The 26852-nt window shown below is 25.7% G+C and overlaps 1 protein-coding gene and 1 long non-coding RNA gene across 8 annotated transcripts in view; one reads left to right on the top strand and one right to left on the bottom strand.

Moving 5' to 3' along the window:
* Positions 1–26852, bottom strand: part of LOC112694025 (tyrosine-protein phosphatase Lar) — a 149826-nt gene that overhangs the window by 87088 nt on the left and 35886 nt on the right. For all 7 annotated transcript variants that reach the window (XM_025569346.1, XM_025569347.1, XM_025569348.1 and 4 more), the window contains exon 3: positions 22496–22578. In XM_025569346.1, coding sequence (XP_025425131.1) covers positions 22496–22571 — 76 coding nt within the window. In that variant the 5' untranslated portion in view covers positions 22572–22578. The remainder of the gene's footprint in view (positions 1–22495; positions 22579–26852) is intronic.
* Positions 23214–26852, top strand: part of LOC112694028 — a 38085-nt gene continuing 34446 nt past the window's right edge. Inside the window, exon 1 of the long non-coding RNA XR_003149529.1 lies at positions 23214–23418. This is a non-coding gene — a long non-coding RNA (uncharacterized LOC112694028). The remainder of the gene's footprint in view (positions 23419–26852) is intronic.

Genomic DNA, 26852 nt, shown 5'->3' with positions numbered 1-26852 from the left:
GTTCTAAAATAAAACATAGTTAATTTCGTTTTTAGCGCTTAATGATACAAGAAAAAATATTTTAATACATTTTTAATTTAAGCCTAGATCTATTTATTGGAATTATAATTTTTAAACTATTTATTTTATTTTATTTTATTATTTCTATTTTTTATCATTGGAATTGAAAATATATATAATAATAGTTTATTCTTTTAATTTTAAAAACCATATAAAATTGTATAGTAAATAATAGAAAAAAAAAATTTTTCAGTTAAATAAATACCATTTTTTAAATATTGCAATATTTTTATTTGGCCAGATCAAAAAAGTAATTAATATATGTTCATGATTCGTATGATTTTCGGTAGGACATAGTACTTCAATTATCTCAGCTAAAGTCACTTTGTTTCTTTTGCGTCCCACTATATCACGTACACAGTAAAACACTCCCACCACTATTTGTCTTCAAAACAACTACAACTATAACTACAACTACTACTAGGGGGCGGGTTCGGTGCGGCACTTAACGTAGTGTCAGCTTGCGAACCACTTTAAAAGCGTCCGGTAGAAAACAGCTGTAACCCTCTCTTCCACCTTATGCTTGTTGTTTATCATCAGGAGATCGGCCGACCGACTAATTTGTAACGTACAGGACCTCACTTTTTTTTTTATCCCAATTCCTTTTTACGGTTTTTTTTTTTTAGACACATACATCGTGTAAGATTTTCTCGGCCGGATGCTGGTAAATTACACAGCTAACGGGTTTTTTGCCGCCCCGTCAGCAATACAAAAGCTTCTATAGTGACTTTATCATCGGTGAAAATCTTAACTGGACTTAACTGGGCGCAACAAATTTCTTCCGCATGTAGTTTTATAAATCTATACAAATCTTCCTCAGCTTGGTTAAACATTACCTTAGATATATCAATGATATAATATCATTATAGTTTTGTTAGTCTTGCTTTATTTAGCTATGCTATATTTATTATACTTATGCTAGTAGGCATACGATGAATATAGAGAATTTAGGGATACTATGAATATTAGTAGATAATTTACTTACACAGAATTTCAAGACAACTATATCAATTAAATAAACGTAAAAAAAAAAATAGTGAAACGCGGATAAAAATTAATTTATTGTTAATTACTAGGGCATATATTATAGTTATAGTTCATTACTGAGATTTCGATGCACTTTAATACACTTAATACAATTAAAATTAAAATGGAACAAGACTTCTAGGTTTTGGTGAAAGACCACGGTTGAATGAAGTGTATGATGTATTGCTATATAGGTATTTTAAACTTGTATACATTTCACTCTTATAATAACTGGTAAAAGAGATAGGGTGAAACAGTTAATATTTCGAAAATATAAAATATTTTTAACTAAATAATTTATATCGTTTAATGGAAATTCGTTGAAATACAAGTTTCGACAAAAATTTATTTTTTGACGCTTATAAACCATTTATCCAATTTAAAACAAAAATTATTCCAGCAAACGTTTTTTATTGATATTTAAAAAAAAAAAAAAACTAAGTTAATACGAAAATTACAGTTTTCCATAAATAATCTCAAAAACAAATATCATGAAAATTATACAATCTGTATCAAACGGTGAAAAAAAACGTTCAATAAAAATGTATGGTTTACGATTTTTATTTTTTAAGTCTCAAATCAAACAAAAATTTGACTTTAAGAAAATTATGACCAAAATGCAGTGGTATTTTTACAACTTTTTGTCAATGTTTTACAATTATTAAGAAAACTAATGGCAAATTCGTGATAAAAATACATAACCAAAAATATCATTCGAATCCATATCCTACTTTTAAATTCTTATTTGGTGATTACTCTTTCAACTCAAAATCATGTAAATAGATACACTCAAAAAAACAAACAACCCACAGCATGATAAAACCAAACATTCCTCGTTTCATTTATAATCTAATATTTATGAATAATTAATGAAACATAGGTATTTTCAAAGATGTATACAATTTTAATTTTTAAATTTAATAGTTTCATTACATCAGAAAGAATGAAAGAAAAGGTAGTTTGAGATTTATCGGTGAATAATTTAAAAATATCACGAAAAGCAGAGAAAATAATATTACAAAAATGTATTAAGAAAAAGTGAGGAATAAAACAAGAATATTATATTTTTATCAAAACTACATATTTATTGGCACAAAAAAATAAATAAGTATAATAATGATCATTAATAAAAACCATATATTTTTAAAAGAAACATACAGTTTGAATATTTTAACAGGAAGTAAAATTGGTATACTGATATAAAACAAAAATTGTAATTTTAAAATTATTAAATTAATAAATATCAGATATTTTTACTTGAATCTGAAAATACAATTTTCTAATTTTACCCAAAAGTATCATCTACCAGTAATTAGATAAAATAGTTATAACGTATTTATTCAGATACAGTATAAATTTAGATCAACTATACAAGGGATATCAAAAATGTAATCCAACACGTCAAAATTATTTCAGAACAAAATACATCACAGTCATTAAATTACAACAAAAAAATGATTAAAAATGTAGACAGAATACTTCTCAAATCGTAAGTCATTCTGTTAAAACCAGCATCGTTAAATTTAGCTTTTACAACGAATTATTTTAGCTTTACTTTGCACTTTGTCGCCATAATATTTTCCGGCAATAATTCCTAGAAATAATACCTATTACCAATCACTAACGACATTATTAAACGAGAAAAGTCCGTTCGTAAATAATTGATATAACAAGCGATTGTGTAACACAGCTTCATTTCCGTTTTGTCGCTATCTTACACCATCATCCCTTTTGTAAGCCAATCCCGGCGAAAGAGTTCGATACGTGAAAGTGTGTGTGTTATTATATTATTACGGTTTTGACGTCGTGATCAAGGGAACCATATACCTATGAGTATGTGTTCAAACACGCACGCGTGCGATTTACGGATAAGTTCTTTGGGCGAGATGTTGTTAGAGTGAGTTGACTATGGAAGAGTAGAAGACGGTGTGGAAGACTGAACAGAACTCATCCAGTAGCTGCAAAGAGTATGATGATGACGATGGACTACGCTGATATTGTAGAGGGGGTAGGGTAGTGAAGGAGAGAGGATGTGATGGGAAAACGGAACTTTTCGCGCTCTACGTAACTGAGAAAAACCCAGGGTATTGTTTAATTGAAAACCCACGTTAACTTTAATTTACTCTACGCCTCCTATCATCGCCGGCCAACACTGTACCGGGATAAAGAAAACTCTCCTCTTTTTTTTTCGCACACCACAGCACCACCAATACTAAAGTCGCCAAGCACTCCCTTAGTCGACTACTTTATATACACTACCATCGCATTTACAACGAGGCAATCAAATATACGTGTAGAATAGAGAGGATATCCCCCTCCTGCAGGGGTCTAGTCCAAAAATTAAGGCAACTTTCCTACTCGCTTCCGCCGACATGTGTACACTTTGATAAACTTCGAAGGGGAAAAAAAACGAAAACTTATTTTCGTAATAAAAGAAAAAGCCACCAATGAAATCTGTAAGTAAACTCTGATTATGATATTTACTATATTTATACATTATATCACTATATATATATATATATATTGAATAATGTCGTAATGTTTTATTTTACGATGTGATGACGGATTTGAGAACATATCTAAACGTCGTCATGCGTGAATAAAAACAATTTTATCCTAATGTACTGAGTGCAACTAATGAGATAAGTTATAACTGATAAAATAAGGCGAAAATAAATATTATAACACAACACGAGGTAATTGAATAGTTTTTTAAACACATCTAATTTTTTTACAAAGAATGATCGCCCAAACTGTGTACAAGAAATCAATTTTAAAAACATTTATTTATCAATGTAGTTAATAAATCCGTGTTTATCACAATAAATCCACATAAATACAGTATATTTTACGTTAAATATATAAGAAAATTATGTTAAAATAAAAATATATTAATTACACTCATACATTCAATTAAATGAGTTATTATGAACGAAATGTATTCAATAAACTCTGTTATAACGGATTTGCTAGCAAATAATATTAATAAGTGCAGTTTCATGATCAAACAAACTCCTAAATACACATCATTTAATGAATATATTTTATAAGTATCAATAGACCAAGTTAGTTTTGTTTCATTGAAAATTGTATTAATTGGCAAATACGAAATGATTTAGAGTATACAATTAATTTTCAATCTTAAAAACCGTCAAATGATCTCAAGGATAATTTTTTCTTATGTCTACACAAGAGTGAAATTTCAAAAATTAAAAAGTAATTAACATTTCAAATATAACTTAATTTTTTCTTTTATGCCAAAGTAAAATATTTGGTAAAGTATTCTATGATAATTTATTGCCCGTCTACAACGAATATATACTAATCGCTCTAAAAACAAACCCATATGTATTTTCATAATTTCATACATTATTTTTATATGTATGAATTCAAATATCAGTATATACAACGCATAATGATCATATAGAGATAGACAATTATAATGACGTGTTAATTGACTCCGAGATTGAACAACTGATATGACAAAAATTGTTCCAATTAAACAAAGAAATTTTCCTAAGAAATTAAAAATAAATATACATTTTAAATAATAAATAATACATTTTTAAATAATTATTGCAAGCTAAGCCAATATAAATTTTAAAAATATACGATGTTTTATATATGTTTTATACAATTTTTCATTATTTAAAAAAAAAACAAATTACACATCAAATCGGATCATTATAAAAAAATTAAATATATCTAAACATAATGTATACTATGAAAATATAACTTAAATAGTGCTAAATATTCTAGTACGTCAGTTCAAGAAAACAATAATATTATCTCAAATTAACAATAATTGCTGTAAAAAGTTTAATAAGACAAATTATCTGAATGATTAACATATTAACCTATTATAAAATTATAATTAAAAACATAATATATAAACTATATAGTAATAATAAAATAAAATTGCTCTTAATGGTAAAATCATATAATTATAAACACTTAATATATTTTCATAAACAAAAAATTATTATTATTTAATATCTTTATCAATTCCAAGGAATTTAAGCCATTAGGTTTAATGGTAGGTATATAAATTAGTGTACTTTTTATAAAATATGTGTCAACTTGATGTATGTATATTTGTGTGACTTCGTCACAAAAATCTAGATGGCCATCCATCGCAGTGATAACCCCGGTTAACTACTATATGCCCTACTTTATAGAGTTCGATAGATAATTTCTAATATGTAATGTTAAACTATTAATATTAATTATTTCACAAACAAGTACTTAACACGAATTTTAGGGATAAAAATATTAATAATTGTAAAACAGAACCAAATAAACAATCATTTATGGCAAAACATCATATAAATGGTACAACACGTTCGGTGTTAAAGACCAATTTATTACATTACACATAAAAGTATGATAAAATTCTGAACATGTTATAGTCTAAGTCAATTAAGTAATGTCACTCAACTGAACTTTTTTGAAACAAATAATCAGTGATTTTTATACAGTCAAAATAATTACAATCATTGAAAATTAATAAGATAATAAAAAGTAACTAACAACTCGATACAATTATGTGTACATCTAAAATTAAAATTTCGCTGTATTTAAAATTACATTTTGTTTTATTTTAAATTCAATAACTTAAAGATTAAAAATCATCAAATTTATCACGATTAGCATGATTTATTATACTAGCATCAATCCTTTAAATGCAAATATATATTTTAAGTCATGAATATATTGCAAAAATATAAACAAGCAACTATAGCACCGTTATATTCGAGGTCTAACCCGCTAGGTAAAGCAGAACAGTGTACGTACTCGTATTTTAATAGCATTTGGCTTATCTCAACCTGGGGAAACAAGCAAAAAACAAACTCAGTTAGAGAACAATCCCAATAGGATTTTTTTTTTGCCTTTACCCTTTCCAATTCACAAACCATACCGAACTTCGGTATTACGTTCTCCTCTAGTTTTAACAATAACTATCAAAATTGTACCGGACCTATTATACAGGCGAAATTGTAACCTCATAATATCGCATACAAAGATCTCAGTACTGAAAAAAAAAAACTGTTACTGTGGTAATTTTTTTTTTTAAACCCATTTCTATCAGCATCAAATTATCCATATTAACTTTTTCTAATGGAAGAGTGAACTTCGCTCTTATTTCATTTAAGTGTTAGATCTTTCTATAGTTTTTTCTTTATTTTTGAAACTTCTATTTTTCTTTAGTTCCAAGACAAGAATAAATCCACTGTTTTGTAGTCATGATATATGAACAGAAAATTGAATATTAAATTGCTGTTATCGCATATCCCTTTTACTTAAGACTCATACTAATTACTTAAATACTCGTATTATGGCTAGGTAAAACTTTTCACTTATACACACGGATTTCTATATATATAACCTACTTACGAGGGAATGAGTTAAAAAATATTATAAACACTTCTTTATCTCAACTTCTTCATAATAATAAACAAAAAACTGAACATGCTTGAGAATGGAAAAATAAAAGACGTTATTGTGAAAATAAAAGACTTTAAAGAAATCCATTCTTAAGCGTTCTCTATAGTTTAAATTACTGAGCAAGGACTATGGTTTTCTGGTATCGAATGGCAGGCAACTCTATTCTTACTTCTTTCAGTAAATTCTCTTCCTCAGTGTTATTAAAGACTTTCAAGTAGTAATGCAAACGCTATTGTTTTATACTTTTGTAGCGGAAAATGCTATTGAATAAGTCATCTTGTTCATAGCACTTTTTAAAACGTGTATTACATTATACACAAAAGTTTAATAATATCAACTAATATAATTCTGTAATATGCCCTAGTATTATACCAATTAAACATATTACTTTAATATTAGATTTCTACACTAAAAATAAGATATTTTAATTCACTTTTTGTTCGTTCATTGTCTATTTATCATATTCGTTGTCATTGGTAACTTTTTCATAGTTAAATTTATAAATACAAAAATAAGGGTTTGAATACATATTTATCTTACAACACTACCTAAAGAATGTAATATATATATATAATATTAACATTAAATTAATCGAATCTAGTATACTGTACATCTCATACTACAGCAGATAACATTAACACGTAGATATTAGTTTTTTTTAACGTGTTTCTTTTGCGTATTTTAATAATGAAAATTAATTTAATTTAATTAAATAAAAATAAACGAATAAATGCTATGAAAATAATAGTCATAATAATACATAACAGAAAATATAATAACAAGAAGAAGAAGAAAAATATTAACATATTTCTACAGGAAAATAATCAACTATAAAATTTTAAATTATATAACTTAACATTAAAATTCAATAATACTGACATATTTTGTTTCATTAGTGTAATAGTGGGGTGGTTCCATAAATAAAATATAATTATTATTACGTACAGGATAAACGAATATTTATTTAATTAGTTACTTCGATTTTGTTATTAACGAATTCTTGAATATAATAAAAATAAACATAAATAAATTTATTTCAATTACCCTCAATATTTATACATATTATAAATGATAGACTTAAAAAAAGTAACAATGTGTAATATAGTCAATAAATATTACTTGGTAAAATAATCTACCACATTTAAGTATTTTTAAATGTTGAGCATTGCAGAATTTTCAAAAACTCCAGCAATCATCTATTGAGTATAAATAAAATATAAAATAATCATCTGTAATTCTCAAACCTATAAATACATTTCTGATGGTTTTAAAAAGCCAGTCATATTTTTTTTTTTTATCTTATTTCAATTTTGAGTAAATATATAACTAAAGTATATAAGTCAAGAGTTAAAAAAGTATATGCGTTAATATGGGCATCTTTTTGGAAATTAACTTATTATAACATTCACCAATGTATTTCCTGATTCATGGATCAAAGACATTTGAAATTGTACTAAAACCAATAAAAATTTATTTAAAACGCAATAGTTATCTATGAATAAGAGAATACTATGAGAGAAAAAAACTTAGTAATCCAAAGGGCTATTCTTTCCACGCATAGGTGACGTGTAATGTACATTATAAAACCTCCCACGGGGCTCGTCCATCTTTTGTCTAACTACCCTCTACCTACAAGCACACTACATCCGGATACACACATATACAAAGCCACTAACCCCCCAGTCTACGTTAATTACGGTTAGAAACGCCAGGTTAAATAACCACGGTTGTTTGTTGACTCTGGGCTTATTATGCGATTTTACTCGTCCATTACAACTAACAAGTACATACTATATTTAAAATGTACAGTATGTGTGTTTCACTCTATTGGTAGCACAAAATATTTCTATCTAATGACCTCGGACTGAAATGTGGTTTTCTAAGGGAAATAGGGAGTACTAAATTACACTATTTTAAACAGTTTTAAATGCTATAGATCATGTAAGACAATACCTAATATTACTTTTAGAAATTGATGGATAAGAACATATGGTCTAATAGCTTGGCCTACTAGTTCACTTGTTTTTTTTTCTTTGATGGTATTTCAATCTGTATTTTACAATAACTCACAGAATAATCTTCAGCATTTAAAACAGAAAATCAAGGAAATATGCCAGAACCAACTAATGAACAGATTACGGCAGTTACTCAAGATGTTATACAACATTTTGCAACATATTTACAGTATAATGGACAAAACTTCACACAATGCATAAGATTACGATGACTACTTTTGTCATAAATTGTTTAAAATAAAAATAAAACTTAACATTAACTGAATTTAAAGAACCTTTACAATTCATTCTTCCGTGTACGCTTTTTCTTATCATAAATAATTTTATAATAACTAAATTCGGATATTTTAACATTTTTCAAAATTAAGCAAAGATGTTTTTCAATCGCTATAAATCAGTCAATTATTTATTTAGAAAAATAATTTATTTATTTAAGTATTATTAAATTAATCTTGTGTTAAAAATACCTGTTGCCATTTAAAAGAAATGCTATTTGTACTGCGCATGCAAACACTGAAAGGGTTAAACATTTAAAAGTCATCCGAAAATGTGTATTACAATACTCCCTATATCCACCTGAAATACCCATTTCAATCCGAGGTCGTTAAATAAAAATATGTCGTATTACCATTTCAATGAAACACACTGTATATTGGTACACGTGAGTACGCGCTCAAACGAGAATATATGTGCACATCATGCATTTATATATATTCATATAACATATACGTAAGTAATTTTTAATTTATATTCAAATATTTGTTTTCTTAACAATACTATGTTCATACATTAAATTAACAAATCAATAGTTAAGAACTTATGTTATTAAATAAAATGAATGCATATTAAACAAATTTATTTTGTAGAACAAACTTTTGGAAAATATAAGTAACAATAACAAAAAGTTTTATTTTTCTATTAGTGTAAGCAGAAACATAAATCAATAATAATTGTATTAATAACTAATGAACAAAAAATATCACGAAATAGAATTTATTTAGATTGAAGCTCTTTAGTTAAATTTAAATATTTATTTTATTATTGAACAATTAAGATTTTATATAAATGTTCACTGATCCTTAAATATAATTACTATATGTACAATAATCATATCATTTTGTAAGGCATATAAGAAATGTTTACCCCAAAAAGCAATAAAACCAAATACTTTTTTCTTTAAACTAAAAAGTTATTATAAAGTATAATAATTTTATAATTCTGTCGAATTTAGTACAAATAACTATAAGATATCTAAAGTATATAAATTTCAAAACTAAATTAAAATAAAAGTATATTTGAATTATTTAAAGTGATCAATCATATTTTTTAAAAAATTTAAATTTAATTTCAACACGAATTATTCTCAGATATTGATAAAAATAAAAATTATTAAATGTATTATCATTAAAAATACCAATATTCTAAAACAAAATGGACAGATAACTCATGTCAATATTATAAAGTTTTTTCGTCATTGAGAATCCGTATAATAATAGTTGACGTCAATACCCATGGGACAACATGAATCGATTCGTCAAATATCGTTGGAGTTTACATAGTGAAATGAAAAATCGCCGTCTGTTGTTGTAACTGTTATTTCAAAATTTATGAAACTCCATTTTTTCATTAATATTAAAATAATAATTTTTTGTTATTTTATCAGTATATACACATTGACGCGTCGCCAGACCGAACCGATAATTGAAGACAAATACCAGGGTGACGGTTATATGGAAACCTTTAGACGTGAAACGAAAAAAAAACCATCCCTGTAGACACACGAAAACAGTGAAGCGACAGCCTGGAGGCGAATGAATAAAGGTACATCGGCAACCACAACGGTTAATGGGATATCCCTACAAACCCTAGGGCACTCGATAGAAAAATTACTTTCTTGTGCACAAACATTTTTATTGGACATTTGAACAGATAAAAGCTTTGTGGTCACGACTAGAAACTGAAGTCGACATGTTTTCCCCAATAATTATACTTAATAGTTTTAAACATAAAGTAAATAATATTATATGAGTGAAGAATAAAAAATTATCAAGCCATTAGTATGAATCAAAAAAAAATTATACTTTATAAATGACTATCATAAGATGGAAAAAGTACTTGTATTTTTTAAGAAACAAAAAAAAAGGTCAACCTCTTTCAAAACTAAGCTAATATTATGTTGGATTGTCCATCAATTCTGGCAAGAGGAGGTGAAACACCCAATGATAAAATCATTAGCATAAAGATGGACTAACGCTAATAGCCAGTTGGACTAATTTATAGTTTGGACAGGTTTTTTTGAAACTATCGTATTTAAAAAGAAAAAATCATCTCAAGGTACTATTTTTAACAATAATTAAGTATAAAACCAATGTATGATATATCAAAATTAAAAAACTTAAATAGTTGGCAAAAATAAATAATCAACAGTTGACATATAAAAATATTTTTAACTTTAATATTGATATATTATTTATACTTGGATAACACGAATAAAATATGTTTATTTTAAACACTAGTTTTATTTTCATAATTTAAACTACAATGGCATAAAATTGAAAAAAAATTATCAATTCTATTATCATATATATTTATATTAAATTTATATTAAATGCATATGAATTCTAAAAATGTTTATAAGTAATATATGTTACTTTCAAATAATTAATTTTTTTGTTAATTGTAAACACTCTTAACAAACTTTTTACAACACTTTAAACAATTATTTATAACGTAAGAAGTATATTTATATTAAGAAATGTCAAATGTTATATATCCAACTATAAAATCAAAAACATAAAAAATAAAATAAATTATATATTTGTACAAACGTACCATGTTATTTATTAATTCTTGTAATATTAGAAAATAAGCAGTAAAAGATGACTGTACTTACGCTAAAATTCTTTATTCTTATCATAAGCAGAAATGCATTTAAAAATGTAGGCCCGAAAAATTGAATAAAATTTTTTATTATAAAGGCCTTATTTTTCGATCCTCTTAATACGCAAAGAACTTAATAAATAAGTGTACTTAATAAACCCTTTTCCGACCAACTAATGTTACATACATTTTTCCATTTAATGGACAATGTTACTAAATTAATATAAAGTGCTGCATTCGTCAAATAAAATCAGTGTACCACATATTTCATTTATAAAACAACATTCAAAATGTGATATACATTTCAAATAATACGGTCGATGATTTTTATTTTAAAAAGTAAGACATCATAACAATGACAGAGAAATAACACGAAGTTAATAAAAGGTTACCAAATTGATTGTGGATTGAAAAATAAATAAATTATTAAATGAGTGATTATTTTAATTATAAGCAAAATTAATATTCATATTAATTCTAAAAGTAATGAACATTAACGAATAAAATAAATATGCAACGATATAGATATAATGGGACTTATTGGTATTTAACCATGTAAATTAAATATAAATCAACTAGCTACTTATTAACACTATTCGAATACTGAAGTTAAATGCTTCAAAAGGAATTATTTAAACTAGCATCGTATTCTCGAAAATATAATAAAGTTAAAGGCATTTCTTCGAATAAAAAAAAAAGACACAAAAAATATATCTAATAAATAAAATTATATGAATAAAGATTTTACTATCGTGATTAATTAGTTAATATTATTTACAATTACAGAAAAATTTCTGAATAATAAAATTATTAAGGGGATTTATTGTTATATATTATTATTTAAATCTCAATTGAAATTTAAATCCTAAATAAAGTTAATTTTCTTACAACCAATCACATATCATATATATATATCGAGATCAAATTAATTTGTAATAATATATTAAGATATAACGAATAGGGAGTAATTGCTATAGAACCCCTATAAAGCCTGAATGGATTTCAGGTCAAGTGGTTCATCACCATACTACTGACATAATCCGATTTAGAAACACAGCCCTCATTAATTATCTCGGTAACTAAAATAATATAGTACAAAATATCAAAATAATTAATTTTTAATGTATTTATAATGAAAATACTAACACTTTAGAACATAATATATATATATTTTATAGTATACATTGATAATGAATACAAATTTAAAAATCCGAAATCATCAGAATATCAACTATAAATAATTTTTAACCACAAATTTTAAATTTAATGGAAAATGAAAGCCAAATAAATTATATAATTTTAGTAATTTCTAAACAATTTATTTTAATAAAAATATACTAAGCGGTTATAATTTAAATATCAAAACTTTTGAAGTTACATTCCTATATTTAAATACTGTATTAAGTAATTAATTTTTTAATACTCAAAAGTATGCACATAATTAAAAATAATATTTATAAATGTTAATAAAAGTTATAATAAAAATAATCTAAGAATTACACTTTTAAAGTGAGCATAGGAATAAAAAAAGGGCAAATAAGAAACTAAGATATAAGTGCATTCAAACATACCTAATGTTTGTAAAACGTAATCACTTTGAACTCTATTAAACAGATTTAAATAAAAGGAGGTGAAATGTATGTCAAATATGAATTAACAATTTTCAAAAAATGGGTATCTGAAAATAATTTATTATTATTAACAAGCCAAAAATATTATAAGTAAGTATATATTTTCAAGCAGTCAAAGTATAACAGTGATACAAATACCATATTTTATAAAAAAAAATTGTAATAAAGACATTCAAAAGTTTAAAAATTAAACCTTATACTATAATTTAAAACCTAATCAAATAAAAATTTTATTTTTCACTAGTAAATATTAATCTATGAATTATAATCTAGACTGTTCATGTTCGTAACATAAATTTATAAATTCTAACATTTAGTAAGCAATCAGTAAACACACTATAAACTTATAGATTTAAAGGGGTATATGGTTCAACCAACATGGCAATCATTGGTATCCTGTATTTAATTCCAGCTTTAAAGATAGAATCATTAGGATCCAAATTTACAGTAGACAAGCAACGCTGTTAATAAATTGTACGCACAGTAGTTGAGTAGAAGTAAGGGATAAACGTGCCTTAAACCTGTAAAAATGGATTTACATAGAAAATAATGTACTTACATTTTAAGATATAACAACATAAAACATTTTAAATCTAAAAACGACTAAGGTGTTTCCCACACTTTATATTGATGAGATTTTAAAAACTCACTTCAAGATCTTACTTAAAATTAAAATTTATAATTCATAAACGTTACTTGAATTACTTATAACACACTTTTAATAAAAGTCATACTTATTATTTAATATTTCAAGTCCATTAATTAAAAAATTAAATTGTGCTCTCATCATTTAAGATTCAAAATAATAAACATTGATAATAATACTCTTAGTAATATAACCTTAATATTTAGCAAAAAAAAAATACCGAACCGAATCAATATCAACTGAAAAAATCTGTTTCACATAGAAGATAAATATTTTATGTTTAACGTCCATCGAATTTTCCCAACACATGTAACTGTTAACCATTGATATACATTTTGTACGACTATTTTCTAATACTTCAAACTTAAACAGTAAGAGAAGAGACGTATTAGCAAGGAGTATTTGCGAATTTAAACCCATCAAATATTAACAGGTACCATTAGCGGACGTGGTGACCGCGACGGTAAATACCAGGAGGGGGAAGAGTTGCACGCGATTAGGGAACGCCACCACTACCACTATTCTCTCCACCTATAACTTCACCCCTCGTATGCATATATAAGTGAATTTCATTTTCTCTTTGAATTTTATGCAAAAACTAGTTGTTATAAATTTATATATATATATAAAAATTGATAAATTTAAAGCTTAGTAAGGTTTTCATAAAAATTCCATTGGGGCTTACTATATTAAATTTCATAATACTATCATCCAAGAGTATTACATTTTATTACATTTTTTATTCTACGTGTGTACGTATGTAATTAAATGCTAATGATAACGAGACTCGGATATAATATCGAGCGAATAACTTATAAGGAGAGGGAGTTCAAACTTCTCGTATGCTAAACTTCACATCCGGTGGGAATTTCACGATAAGTCCCGCACAGGACGAGAGTCTGTTATTACGTGTAGTGGCTTTTTGAATCACAAGGACCGTTTCTCGGCTTCACCAACACTCTTATACTGAATAAGGTTTTTTCGAAAACCGAAAACAATAAAAGTAAATATAAAAAAGCCCACTTTCAAGAGCATTTCCGCACACATTTATAAAGGTCCGAGTCATACACAACTAAGGTACAAAAGACCTTGACTGTATTGTAAATACTCAAAATTGGTTAAAGAGTTTTAATACAGTTTTATATCATCACCGGAACTGAAACCAAGTCAGAAATTATTCTGGTAACCATCTACAAAAGTTAAGTTTTTTCATATATAGTATATATTATATACTATTATAGTTATACATATAAAATATTATGTTCGTTTATCATAGTTTTTAATTTCTCCACTAAATTGATTTATTATCATTATAATCCCTAGGTATTAGACGAAATTTTTTATATTCATAACCGACGTTTAAGTTTGAAAAATAAAAATAATATATTTGTAATGACAAATTTGCTTTTCAAAAAATATCTAAAAAATAGGTAATTAAATTCTATACAATAATTAATAACTTATCTACAAAATATTATAGAATATACTTTCAAATTAAAACTGCATTAAAGTAATCTAACATAAATTTTAAAAAAAATATTAATTGATAAACTATTCAATAAATACTTGAAAAAATATGTAACTTAATTAGAATCAACATTTTTTCAAAACCTAAATATTATGTTTATACTTACTCCAAAAATTAAATGTTTTACCTTGAAAGAAACTTATGAATTATAAGATTTGATATAGAATATAATAACAACAAAATAATTATAAATTAAATGATTTTTACAACAAGAATAAACGAGGAAATCGATAAAATACGATACAAAAATAAGCCATGTAAAATTTTCTATAACACCCAAAGTATAATAATAATGAGCTAACCCAAACACAGTTATCAGACTATCATTCAATAATAACAACTTAAAAAAAAAAAACATTCTTTTATTTATACAGCATTTGTAATAGGACCCAGGGATTATGGGATTTCGTTATCCTCATATTAAAATCCCGCGGAAGTATTCCGAGGAAAACGCCGATTCGGCGATGCGTTCGTTCGAGGCGATACAGGAACATGAATTATGTACGTTAAGAGCCCGAGGGAAAGAGTGGGCAAAAAACCTACCACCACCACAGAGCATAATAAAAGGGACGTTTACCCTAGGCTATTCCCACACACCGTATCAACCATATAACGATGTGTTGGTGAAAAGCCAAAAATTCTTGGTTGTTTTTTCTCAGGTCCAGTACGTTTATTGTATCTCGGACGGTCCATAAATTACTTGAACCCCCTCCCTTTGAAGAAATTGATAAGCTCCTTTTTTCGCTCTGGACCCACCAAGTCGAATGTGAAATTAGAGGGTTTAAAGTTGAAATTGGCAATCCTTCGTACGTTAGAAAATCATGTCAAAAACAATAGTTTCTCGAGATGCCAATCTAAAAAAATAAAGAAAACTATGAAAAATGGCCGAAATAATAGTTAATATACAGTATCGAGATTTTTACTTTAAAAGTTCTTGGATAAAAAAAAAATAAATATTTTGGAAATGTATTATAAGCATAAAATTCTTAGAAAATTATTTAAAACGACAACAGCCATCAAAATATTAATTTTGTGGGAAATCGAATTTAAACCAAAACATTTTAATAAACATATATTAATTAAATTAAATTATAATTTATTATGAATCTATAATAAAGAATTCAAATTAAAATAATATTTAATATTATACAAAAATATAATATTATTTAAATATATTGATTATATAATGATTAGTCGATTTTATAAAATTTAGTACTAAGAAACACATAGATGTAGCTAATTTGCCTAATCACTACCCCGTCCTTAAATTATTATTAAATCATTATAAACCATTATTGCGACTCATCTAAATATGTAACTCACAGAACACCGTATAACTATGGGGTATTGAGAAGATCATTTTTTAACTTCAGTAGCTTAAATCTTATTACGGATATAAAAACAAAACTTTATTTATAGTACTAGTTGTACTTCCAAAAGGATTTTCCATCCTAACTTTAGGACTGTAATAGACGACCTATAGAATTGAATCTTTTTTTTTTCTGGTTTCAATTTTCTTTTAATTGACTTTAAATTAAAAAGTCTTTAACAATCCGGAAACATTTTATCTGTTTAGATGATAAAAAAATATTGAGTTTTATTAGCTCTATTTCATAATAATAGCCATGTTTCGTTTTTCAGCCACAATCTTTATAGGATCAGTATTATACTTTACACAATTTATTTTTTTAAATCTAGAGATCATAAGTTACTATTTGTATTAATTTAAACAATTCGTGTAAATAATTAGTTTCGGAATTATTCCTCAAATAAATCTAAAAATGTTTACCCCAAAATAAAAATAGTTTTTAATGTATTTAATATTTGATATCTTTAAATTCATAATTAAAGAATTTTTATTTTTTAAGTATGTATCAATTGTTAATTATTATGAAAACATATCAGTATTTCGAAAAACAAAAACATTAAGGAGAAATTGCAAATCCAATGTCCATCTAGAAAAAAATAGAACAAAAGAGAAAAAATAAAAATAAATAAAGGAAATTGAATATAAAAACGTAGAAATGAAAATCCTGAAGATTATATACATACACGTTTTACATTAAAAGAACTATTACTGAATAGAGAAAGAAAAGAGGGATAAACCTGTCATGCTAATCCGACGGTTATATTAAGACGCGTGAAAGAAACAGTCGTGATGAAACGCAATAGCTAGTAGAGTAAAAGTCAGGGAGTTTATTTTAAATTATAAACTATAGTGGTCCATTACTTCGCAATAATAACACTTAGCTCAGCCGTTACAATGACCTGGCCGCTATTTAAAGGAAAGTAGATTTCAATGGCACATAGTGAGACGAATTATATTTTTACCGTGACAAAAAGAAAATTAAAACTATCAAAATTTAGATAAAAATGCAGTACAAAAATCTTCATAATGAGTTGTCAATTTTGTTTTGAATGCTTATTTAATTTTTATTACGTTTTATCAATAGCATTAAAAGTTCAATTAGTGCGATATTTTCATTTCACAGCGACTTTCTTGACGGTACGCACGTCCACAATAAATATTTGTTATAAGTTTAATAAAACATTATATTATTTAGTTTTTTTTTGATAATTTACTTTATACTATGGAAACTTCTAAACGAGGTATGTAATAATTATTAATAATTTAATTAACTCTCCAATCAACAATAAATTGTTAAAACTTTAATAACAAAATAATAAAAATATATCATAATTTAACAACTATAGAGATATGAAAAAAAAGCACATAATAGAGTCCCGAATTTTATTAAAATATTATAGTAAACATACTATTAAGTAAATTCTAAAATATGGTCTGCCCAAAGTTGCCCATTTAATTTCTATTTTTTTATTTTTTTTTTTTTTTTTTTTTTTTTGTAGATAATACATATATTACATACCATGATTTATTCAATGCCCTCAGAAAATTCCAACGACAATTAAATCCGTGCTCTGTGTATACCCGTTTATTTTTAAATAATTATATGGCAAAAAAAAAATAAATCATTCTATTTATGAGAAATAAGAAAATGAATTGAAATGTAAAATTTCAGGATTTGTAACTGCGTTAAATGGCAAGTGGTCAGCCGTAAATCGTACTGCAACTAAATTTATTTCTAAAACCGAGGGGTGGTTAGATACCGAATTTATTTTGCAACAAAATGAAAATAAAACAGTTGATAAACGCAGTCGTCCATCAAAACTATTTTATGATGTATCTGAAAGATCTAAAATACGAAAAGTAAAATCGTTAGTGAACACAACATCGCCAGAAAGATTATTACCGACTATAACAGTATCACTTTTTAAATAAGGTAAACACGCAGCAGCTGATTTATTAAAACAGTCAACAGAATATTCTCCCAGTCATCCTGTAAATATTAGGAAATCTTTTTGTGAAAGGTTGAAGGGGAAAAATATAACACCATATACAGTAGATGAAACTCTAGCTCATATGGTAAATTGTTGCGTAACAAAAAACGTTTATCATCAAACTCGATTAGGTTTAAAAAAACATGGAGTCAATGTGTATCCTTCATATGACCGCATACGAGACACAAAAAAACTATATTATCCCGAAAGTTTAAAAATATATGAATATGGTGCATTTATTCCTCTCCAAAATTTATTGGATCACACAGAAGAATTTTTCAAGTTTTCGATTTAACTGAAAATTTAAATTTTTTCGAAAAATATGTTAAGACTGGGTTTAAATGGCGGTATGATAGTAATTCGGGTCAAACTGAATACCACCAAGGATTTATCCAAAATACTCACTTGATATAAAATGATCAAAATTTAAATAGTAATCATGATGATGACTTAGAAGAATTTAATGAACAAAAAATAGAATATACTGATGCAAATGTGTTTTTATTTTCTTTGGTTTCATTGCGGTTGACATTTACAGCGTCTGATTACACTAATGATATACTTTGGAAAAATCAAACACCATCTTCGACACGTAACTGTAGACCAATTAAATTTTTATACAAAAAAAAAAACAAAAAATAATACTCGTGAAGAAGTGAAGGCAATTGAAAAATAAATAAAATCATTAATCCCAATTGAAATTGTGATAAATAACATTACTGATACTTCCAGTCAAAGATGTTTTATTTGTAACTGTGGACCAAAAAAATATAAATGGTTTGAAAAATATACAGAAATTCACAATAAGTGAGGATAATCTAAAATATAGGCTTTCAACTTTGCACGCGTGGATTAATTTTTTTTAATGTATTTTAAATATTTCGTACAAATTAAATATTCACCAGTCAACTTCTCACATAACAAATAAACAAAAAAACAAATTAAAAGAAGCAAAAGAAAAATATTCAACATGTATTTTGGAATGAAATGTGGTTGAAAATTGATCAAATAGTGCAAGGTCGAGGTATTTCTAATACAGGGAATGTGGCAAGATTTTTTAAAAATGCAGAAAAATTGGCAAAAATAACGAGGGTAAATTTAAATATAATTATGAAACTAGGAAATATATTAATTTCAATGTCAAGTTGATATGAAATCAATCTAGAAATATTTGGTCAGTATTGTAAAGAAACAGCTGAATTATACATTAAATTATACAATTGGTATCGCATGCCTCCTAGTATGCACAAAATGTTGATGTGTGGGTCCATAGACATACAATATGCATTTCTTCCAATAGAACAACTATCGGAAGAAGCGCAAGAATCACGTAATAAAGATTATTCAAATTTTAGGGAAAATAATACTCGCAAAATGTCAAGAATAAGTACAAATACCGATTTAACGCATGCAATATAAATAAGTTCAGATCCAGTGATTTCTTCTAAGAAAAAAATTCTAAAATCACCTACTACAGAATTAACTACGAAGTAAAAAATGTATTAATTATAAATTATGAATAAACAGAAGAAGATTCTCAAATATCTACAAAAAATAGCGAGTCTGATATAGAATAGTTTTATTGTAAAAATGAAGATTAAATAATTAATATCTTATTATAGTTTTATTATAAAATATAACACATCATTAAAGATTTATGCTTTTGGGTATCAACCTTAAATGTTAATTCTTTTTAATAATTACTTAAACTTGATATATTAGTATATAAGTTATCTTTTTCAATCATGATCTTCTTTAATAGTTTTAAAAATATTTTCTCCAAAGTTGTTAAAAAATCAACTTTAATTATTTATATAATATTGTAGTCAATAATTATGGTTTAATATGTTTTTAATAGAATAATTATCTCTATAATTTGTTAATTAAAGAATATTGAAGAGAAAAAATGTTTGTCACATTAAAATACTATCAAATTTATTTTTGACGCGGTAAAAGTAGTTTCCTTCCACTGTGTGGACACACTTAAAATCCCAGAAATATATGTTGCTAAAAATGTATAAAATTAAAATAGTCAATGAAGGTTATTTATATGATCATTAAAATAGATATAATTTAAAATACATTTTCCATTATTTTACAGGTATAAAGTATATATACATATATACAATATACTATATATACAATTTTATTCAAAAATGGGGAAAAATGTATCAAAAAAAAAAAAAAAAATTTAGCTAAAATCGTAAAAACGTAAAACTTTGATTAGTAAAATTAATACGCGAATTTTAATTCAAATTCTTTTAATTTTTTTATAGCAATTGCAATTATTCAAAAATTATAATAATTTTTCACTAGGTCATTGCTCTTAACTACATAAATTCTATAATTTTATTAAAAACTGAATTCAATTCAAAAGACTAAAAATTTAATCTATTAAACTCCAAAATAAGTAATTTAAACTGTGTACTATATTATGGACATAAAAATTATATCAACCTTGAACAAAACTATCTTGACAAAAAACAGTTCCTTGATATATAATCAGTACTTAAATATAAATGTTTTGGAAAACTATTCATGAGATAGATCTAATTTAAACATTATTTTATTGTTTTTATTTCCTTAAAAGACATAAGTCATATTCAACTAAGAATTAAATAATATTATATTTTAGGGTCCACACTTTTTTTTATCAGAATAAAAAATTGACAATCTGTAACATATGTAAAATAAGCAAGAATATTACAACGGTGAGAAAGTTTACATGATAATTAGTATGAGGGAAGCTGTCCAGTGACAAAACCCTTGTACAGTATTATGGTTAGGGATTTAATAAATTGCTGCATCAGTGCCTTTTTAACCAACAGTAGGTATTTCCTAGCAAGTTTTCTCCCCCTTAAAAGGCTAACACTTTTAAACCATTATTTAATTGTAGTAAGTAAAAAATCCAATATCAAAGTATAATATATTTTTCGTAATACTTAAAATACATATTATTTCTGTTCAAATTTAATAAATAATATTAATAATATTTTTAATAACAAACGAAATACATGTATTAATTATTATGCAGTAAAAAATCAAAAAAATAAATTAGCAAAAGATAATTTATTTATTTTATAAAACATTAAATAATTAGTTATTCCTAAAAATATATTTCTTCAAACTATATGCAAAAAATGTTTAGTTAGACTCATCCACGTATTACACTTAATTATATGAATTTATATAAACTCACTATCGATATTTTACATTAAACCTTACGTGGTATTTACATGACGTTAATTTTTAGTAAATTATGTATCAACGACTTTTATCACTTTTTTTTTATTCTTAAATTAATTGTACACATTAAATTAGATTTAAAATTATTCAAAAATAGTTTTATTATATATTGTACTATACAATTTAATTTCTTGTTAAATCTTAAAAATGTACATTAAAAAAGATGTAAAAAAAGTATAGAGACCCACTGGTTTTAATTACCGCCTTATTGTTTTTGGGAGATTGGTGACATGCGGTCATTCATTAAAAAGTTATTAACCAGTGCCCGAGGATATTTTGAAAACTTTAGACCCCACTCCTTGGTTAAGGCAGAAACAAGTGACGTTTTTAGAATTTCATGGCAACACCCATAGAATGAGAATTGAAGAGAAAATTATTACGACTGGCGTCGGACTCAGAAAATTAAATTTTATGCTAATACCTCCAACAGCTACTGTTATAAACAAGTGCACCTGATTGGGTGCAAATTAAAAATAATTATAGCAATTTTCTTCTTACAATAAAAATCAAACGAACTTCACACTTCAATAAAAAAAAGTAGAATCTTGAGCACACCCACACAAAAACCAAATATACATAATTACTGTTTGTTTTTAATGAGATGATTGTTGTCGTCATAATAACCTAGATAGATAAAATACAATATAAAGGTACGTACCAGAAGCAAACGCGCAGACTGCTGAACAGGCTAACACTGTGATAACCAGTGCTCGCCAAGAGCTGCTCGAGCACATCGTCAGCCTGTAAAATACAACTGTTAAGACATTGTCCTCCGTGGTCACATTTGGACACACGATTGGTAATGGCAAACCATACAAATATAAGATATTTTGTAAATAACCCCAAAAACACAGTTAATACTATAGTCTAGTAAACGGGGTCAGTATCTTAACCTATGAACCCGTATATCATCATTATGTTGTCCGGGCAGAGCCACGGACGAAAAATAAGTGATGGGTAATTATATCAGATATCCGATTTCTGTCGGTTCGTCGACACACACCCCCAAGCGCATGATATAGCAGCAGCAATGAAACAACGTCGAATCGCACGTGATAACACGAAAAAAATTTATAAATAATTAAACGAATTAACGAATAAACAAACAACAATCAAATAGATTATAATCAATATAATTATTTTCACGAATAAATCGCGCCACCACTGCCGTTAATGGGTAAACATCGGACGGCGGTCGTGTCGTACGGGCGCCGGCGGTACGCGAACACTAACTGAGCGGCGCGACGGGGGCGGCGCACGCCCCGAGGTGAAACGCGCGCGCGGCCGTACTCCTCTCGACACCACTCACCGGGTCCCTTCACCGCCCACCAATACCGCCGCAGCCAATTGGCAAAAACTGCCGCCGCCGCCGCCACAGGTATCGCCGGACCCGTCGCTCGCGTGTGTCGAATATACGCGCGGCATTCGAACGGCACAAACGGACAGGGCAAACACGCTCCACCACTGCTCCTGCTGCTGCTTGGACTTGCGACGAGCTTCACAAGCGTTGGTCCATAAACGACTTCTGGATACATCCACTTAAGTCACAAGGAGAACACACGCATACGGCTAACATTTCAGGTAAGCACAACTTCTTCGCACGACTCGATAAATTTACAAATGTATGATATAAATATATTAGTTTAACGTGTAATAACCTTTATCGCTTCGGAAGTTTAAACCGACGGATAAATAAAGGAATGAATAGAGTATAAATTTATTTATAGCGAGACTGTTAAGCAGTAGTCCGTATCTAAAATTTTCCGCTCTAAAGTAGACTTGAACTTTTTTTTTTAAATCTTGTATACACGTTATATCAAGAAGTAATCACAAAATGTGCAGCATCGACAGCAAATTAATTAAAATTAAATAAAGCTAAAATTCGCTGTGGAGTAAATTTAAGTAGTTTTATTTTAAAAGTAGCAGTACAATTAATCATAAAATGAATATGATTACAATAGGAAAATACGAAAATCAATCGGCAAATTAACAGTTAACGTATTATTTTTTTTTTTTAACATATATTTTAAAGTCCAATTATTGAGTTGCATCTTAACACGCATTCTAATTAAGATAAACTAAATTATATATCATTAACTTTTAACATTATAATATTAATATAAATATACAATCTCAACACAAATATTAATAAGGACATTTTGAAAAAAAAAAAAGAAGAAAACTATACTTGTAAGAATTGTTCATCATTTTTTAAAAGGCATTAGTAATTCGAAAATAGACAGTTAAGTATTTAAAAATAGATGGTCAATCTGAAGAGAATCGACCAGGGTGTCTCCCTTTCTTTTAGATTACAAATTTCATCAATATATTTCTTACATGTTAAAAATAGAAAAATTTTCGACCAACATATTGATAACTTCCAAACCCATTGTAAAATTCATTTCATTTTTATGTACATTATTATTTTATGTATTATATACGTCACTGTCCGCAGAGAATAATACAATGTAGGTAATCATAATCTTATTGGGAAATAATTGTTATTACAATTTCACAGAAACTCATGTAAGCTTTGTAAATAACTATTTTTCTATATTATTCATAATAAAAATAAGAAAATTATAAAAATTGAAGTTTTCTTTCAATACAACTACTAAAAATTATCATAAATATTTGAAACAACTTAAACATAGGTTTAAATTATCATTAAAATACTATGTAAATTAAGTAATATATAAAATACAAATGAGTTTTAAATATTATTTTTTATAATATTCTACAATTTCTATATAAAATGTTTATTGCATTCGAAATTTTAAAAAATTATATCAAACACAAAATATTATTGCAGAAGACAATACGTATAGAATTTTTTTTTGTAAAATAATATTTTTAAATTTATTGGGATTAATTTATAAAGAATTAACTACAAAAAACTCCTATTAACTTTAAAAAAATGCAAACACATAAACTTTTATTTATTATAAACCAATGGAGAATACCAAAAACAACAATTTATGGATAAAATCCGAATGTAACATATCCAAAACTTACAGAATGAAAGAAAATTATTAAACATTCTTTTCCCGTACTTTAAGATTTATAATTATTGTACAGCTAAGAAATATTATATTTTACAATAATTATAGTTAAATTAAATAAATAATTGATCAATTGTAGAATCAAGAATGATTTTAATTAAAAATTTTAATTATTTGAAATTTTTTAATTATTAAGTAAATTAATAATTTTAATTATTAATTATTTTATTTTTATTATTAATTTAAATTAATATGTGGACATGTAGTATTAAAGTTATAACAAATTTTACCAATGTTTAACATTTTTGTTAGATATTTAATTAATTTTACTAATCAATATGTAAGATTACAATAATTTTATCAATTTAATAATCTTAAATAAGTTCAACTTTTTTTAAAAAATAAAGTATAACGATAAAAAATGTTGAAATAATGTAACTATAAAGTAGATCTCAATAGGATAAATTTTTAATAATTACTTAAAACACCAATGGGTTTTAATTATTAAAAAACATAACATAGTTTCAAAATACAACTTTTGATAAGTAAATAACTTTTAATATGAAAAACTATATGTAAAACAAACTAAAACGACTTTCGAATAAAATATTTAATATATTTAAACAATACTCACAAAAAGCATGTACATATTAACCATCAATTAATACCTAAATTGTTAATTGATCATTTAATGTATATACACAATATCATAACATATTGTTTTTAATAAACAACTTACCAGAAATCTCATCAACCAAAAACGAAATATTAAGATACAATTCATATTCAATCATATATAAATCGTTATTCTTAAGTACAAATACATTATTTTGTGTAGATATTCGAAATAAATTCCAACCACATATTACAGAATAAAATAAACTCATATTGTCTAATGTTTAATATTATTTATTTTAAATTAACAATAACAAATTATTATTATTAAAACAAATAACATTAAAATGCAGAAGAGTCTTGAATTACTTAATGACTCCAATATATTACAATACTTAATGATCCTGATAGTTTCAATATTTTAACTTCCCTTTCAAATTAAAATTTAAACCAATAGACTACATTTCCTTGTCATCTAAAACTATATAAAAATTTATTGTAAGAAAATAGTTAACGATATAATAGTAAAATATCTAGAAAAAAATAATGATCTGAATGTAAAAAGTTTTCGAATTAAATTTTTTTAAGTAGTAATTTTCCCAAATTATTACCATCTGCTGAAAATATAATGTATTAAAGTTTTTACCAACACAAATTTTAACTCCTTCTCCATTCTTTATCTAATTAATGAAATTAATACACAAATTATAAATTATAATAAAATTATAATTCCTTGGACAAAAATTTGTTACAAATTTTGAATTCTGTAAATAAAATTCCGGATTTTATCATTTATTATCTAAATAAAAATTGCAAATTAAATTTTATTAAAATATTTATCAGGTTAAATATAAACAACATTCAGTCTATAAACATATTTATATTAAGAATCACATTCAATAGTCAATATAAACATAACATAAATAAATAATAGATCTAAAAAACGAAATAAAAATTTCAAATCCATACGTTTAAATTTTTATTTTATATCATATAGATACTAATATATATATTTATATTAATTTAAATTATTTATAATTATATTAATACTAACCAATGACTTTTGCTGCTGATGTTTTTGTATATAGAAAAATAAAATAAATGTAACAAACATTAAAAACACGATTGGATATTATTATATAGATAATAATAAAGATAATAAAGACAAAACATAAATTATTGATAACCATTTTAGTATTTAAAGTATATTTTTTATATTAATAATATAAATGAAAATAAAAATTCAATTCAACATTAGTATAATTATGAACGACAAAATATCTCGAATACAAAGACTATTCATTAAAATACATTACATTTTTCATTTTTATAAAAATAGAATAGGTACCCACTTTATTTGTTTAGAGGACGAAGTTTTAAACATTCAACTATGAATAT

The sequence above is a fragment of the Sipha flava genome, unplaced genomic scaffold (assembly GCF_003268045.1).
Source record: "Sipha flava isolate LNK unplaced genomic scaffold, YSA_version1 121_pilon_pilon, whole genome shotgun sequence".
In the NCBI taxonomy this organism is placed as follows: Eukaryota; Metazoa; Arthropoda; class Insecta; order Hemiptera; family Aphididae; genus Sipha; species Sipha flava.
The sequence above is the reverse complement of the archived record's forward strand: the minus strand, read 5'-3'. Positions and strand labels throughout refer to the sequence as shown.